This window comes from Penaeus japonicus, unplaced genomic scaffold (assembly GCF_977035675.1).
Source record: "Penaeus japonicus unplaced genomic scaffold, GWHDUDI00000001_assembly GWHDUDI00000020, whole genome shotgun sequence".
Classification (NCBI taxonomy): Eukaryota; Metazoa; Arthropoda; class Malacostraca; order Decapoda; family Penaeidae; genus Penaeus; species Penaeus japonicus.
In genome coordinates this window covers 37125795-37129383 of record NW_028234422.1, presented here as the reverse complement: position 1 = coordinate 37129383, position 3589 = coordinate 37125795, and the positions used below count along the sequence as shown (strand labels likewise).

Genomic DNA, 3589 nt, shown 5'->3' with positions numbered 1-3589 from the left:
CTATTTATACATATGTATATATATTTTTGCATATATACCTATATATAGGTATATATACATATGTATACACGTGTGCATATATATGTATATGTATATATACATATATATATATATATATATATATATATATATATATATATATATATATACATATTTATATGCATGTGTACAAATACGTATGCATATGTATAAATATATACATACATATATATTCATATAGCTGTGTATATATACATAACCGTATGTGTATGTTTATGTATGATCATCATATCATTCAGCCATGTTTATAAAGTTTTCTATGATAATTCGTGTATTCAATGTGGCAATACCGTCTGAAAGGAGTCTATTTGACTCGAAGCCTCTTTGAGTTCTTATTTTCCCTTCCATTCTGGCTGTTTCATCTCATTCTACTTTTTTATATTGTGTTGATTCACATATGAATATACGTATACATATATATACATATATAAATATATATATATATATATATATATATATATATATATATACATATATATATATATATATATATATATATATATATATGCAGCCGATTTATGTATTATGTATCATGCAGTATGCGGCCTTTTTCTCAGAAGTCTTGAGTGTGCATGAAATATTACGTGCTCACTGTAAAAGATGATTTCAAGTACACACGCTTTTGAGATCTTTTTTTTTTTTTTTTTTCTTTTCTTTTCTTTTCTTTTTTTCTTTTTTTTTCTTTCTTTCTTTTTTATAACTTTGAAATCAGTAATGGTCTTCAGAATCAACGAGTTCTTCTTATGTAAAAGTCTTCTCCATACTAGGTTATAAGCACATATTTGTATATATCTATATATCTATATTATATATTTATATGTATATATACACGCATTTACATATGCATACAGATAATTAAATATATACATATATATGTATATATATAAATATATATATATATACATATGTATATATTATTTAACCAATATATCCTTTCCGTCATAACATATGGATCAGTAACATGGACTACGACCAAATTACTTTGGAGAAGTTTGTAAGCATTCCCAGAGGAATTGGCAGGTTCATGCTAGGGAGCTGACATAAGAGTCAGAAAAAGAGCAACATGGATTGGGGAACAGACCAAAGTAGAGGAAAAAGTGGCATATACATATTATATATATCGGAGACAGGACAACAGATAGAGAGAATGAAGAATAGATAACAGAAAGATACCAAGGGCGAGGCCAATCAAAAGATGGCGTTTAAATTAATGAAATTCGAAGGCCTAAGCAGTAAACAAAGGGCTCAAGACCGGAATGATCTGAAAGGATGTGTGTGAATCTATAACATATATATATATATATATATATATATATATATATATATATATATGATAAAAACGTAAAAATCATACTGCCTTGCATTCAATACTTTCTCGGTATTTTTGAATCTTGTATGGCATATTATTGAACCATTGCATTGGCTACTTTAATGTGAAACTCGTGTAAAAGTATTGGGTTCATACAAAAAAAATGGATATTGTAGATAAGGTTTTATTGAAGAAAATCAGACGTGAACGAATTTCGTTCAATAAATAGTGAAAAGGGGAAAATATAAATATGGCTCATTTCATATCACTGAGATCGTCAATATGAAGCAGACACTAGACTTAGAAAAAGAGATTTAGTAGTCGTTGCGTTCGTAAGGAAGAGGCACTGGTGTGGGTCCCACGGGAAGATGGTCGCCTACGGGCTGGTAACCGCCGGCACCAGAGGTGAAGGTCAGCTTGATGGGGATGCCTTCGGGAGCGGTGTAGCTGGACACAGAAACAAAAACACCATTAGCATTTTCACAAACGCTCTACTGGAATGGGTCTATTCGCAGTCAAAAGAAGTGTTTCAAGCTCAATGGAAAGGTTGCAATTATATATTGATGATGTGTATATAATTAGTACCTAAGCCTAAAGTTCTCACCTCCATCCTCCTGAGGACTCCTGTCCATCAGCCTGCCTTCCAGCCTCGTTCCTGGCGATGCCGTTTCCAGTCTCGAAGTCGAAGGTGTACTCGCCATAAGCGTTCTGTGTGCGGTCGTCCTTCAGGATTGGGATGGGAGTCTTGTAGCTGTCGGCGACGACCACGGCCACCAGGCAGGCGAGCTGTTTGGGAATTGAAACATCAGAAATATACATAGAGCGACTTTTCCGTCAGTACTTTCTTGATGAAAAAAAATAATAATAGATGAAAATAAAAACATGAAAAAAATTCTCTCTGGGTATTTTTCATTTAAACGCCTCGATAGATACACCATATTTTCAGTCATAACCACAAAATTGTATTCCAACGAAAGAAGCTAAAACGCTCACAACAAGAAGACGTTGCATCGTGATGGTTGTACAGTAGTGTGTTGTTCCCGAAAGACGAAAGCTGTTTATATATACAGTCCACAGTAGGCGGAGCTGTCTGGTTGAAGGCGGAGTCACAAGGTTTCAACAGGTAATGAAAGTATTGCCTCCAGTAAGTACATACTATATATCTATATATCTTTCTCTCTATATATACATATATATTATACATAAAAAAAATGTATATATGTGTGTATATGCTAATACACAAATATATATGATATATAGATAGATATAGATGTATGTGTGATTATGTGTGTGTACTTTGTGCATATGTGTGGTTTTAAAGATCAGTGTCTGTCCAACTGTATATATGCATATATATATATATATATATATATATATATATATATATATATATATATATATATATATATATATATATATATATGTGTGTGTGTGTGTGTGTGTGTGTGTCTTGGCATTGGGAATATATTTCCATGTCTCTATGAATACATATATATGTAGATATATGTATATGTATATGTATATATATATGTGTGTGTGTGTGTCTGTGTGTGTGTTTGAGTGTGTGTATATGTATAACTATTTATAAATATGTATATATAATTATGCATATATATGTACATATACTGTATATACATATATATATATATATATATATATATATATATATATATATATATACATGTGCATATATATGTATATATGTATGTATATACATACATATGTATAACTATATGTACATATATTTACATATTCATATATTTACATATATACATATATACATATACATCTATACATAAGTACATGCATGTATACATAGACGTATGCATATATATACATGTATTCATACATATATAATCATATATCTCTATATATACACATAGCCGCATGTTTATGTTTATGTATGATCTTCATATCATCCAGCCTTGTGTATAAACTTTTCTATGATAATTCTTGTACCCAATGTGGCAATACCGTCTGAAAGCAGTATGACTCGAAACCTCTTTGAGAACTTATTTCCCCTTCCATTCTGGCTGTTTCATCTCATTCTAGTGTTTGACATTTTGTTGATTCATATATGAATATATATACATATATATGTGTATATATACATATATATATAAACATACACACACATATATATCTATACACACATACATATATGTATATATTGTTACGTAGCTTTTGTTCTTTAGCAATAACATCAGTTGTTCCAGAACAGGGTGCATAACGGAACCCAAT

The 3589-nt window shown here is 30.5% G+C and overlaps 1 protein-coding gene across 1 annotated transcript; it reads right to left on the bottom strand.

The window, feature by feature from the left end:
- Positions 1-1516: 1516 nt before the first annotated feature.
- LOC122254315 (endocuticle structural glycoprotein SgAbd-1-like) lies at positions 1517-2433 on the bottom strand. Its single transcript, XM_043017959.2, has 3 exons — positions 2342-2433; positions 1953-2134; positions 1517-1795 (listed from the first exon to the last, which is right to left on the bottom strand). Exons 1-3 carry the CDS (start codon positions 2357-2359, stop codon positions 1663-1665), a joined length of 333 nt encoding a protein of 110 aa, XP_042873893.1. The 5' UTR covers positions 2360-2433; the 3' UTR covers positions 1517-1662.
- Between the last annotated feature and the right edge of the window lie 1156 nt (positions 2434-3589).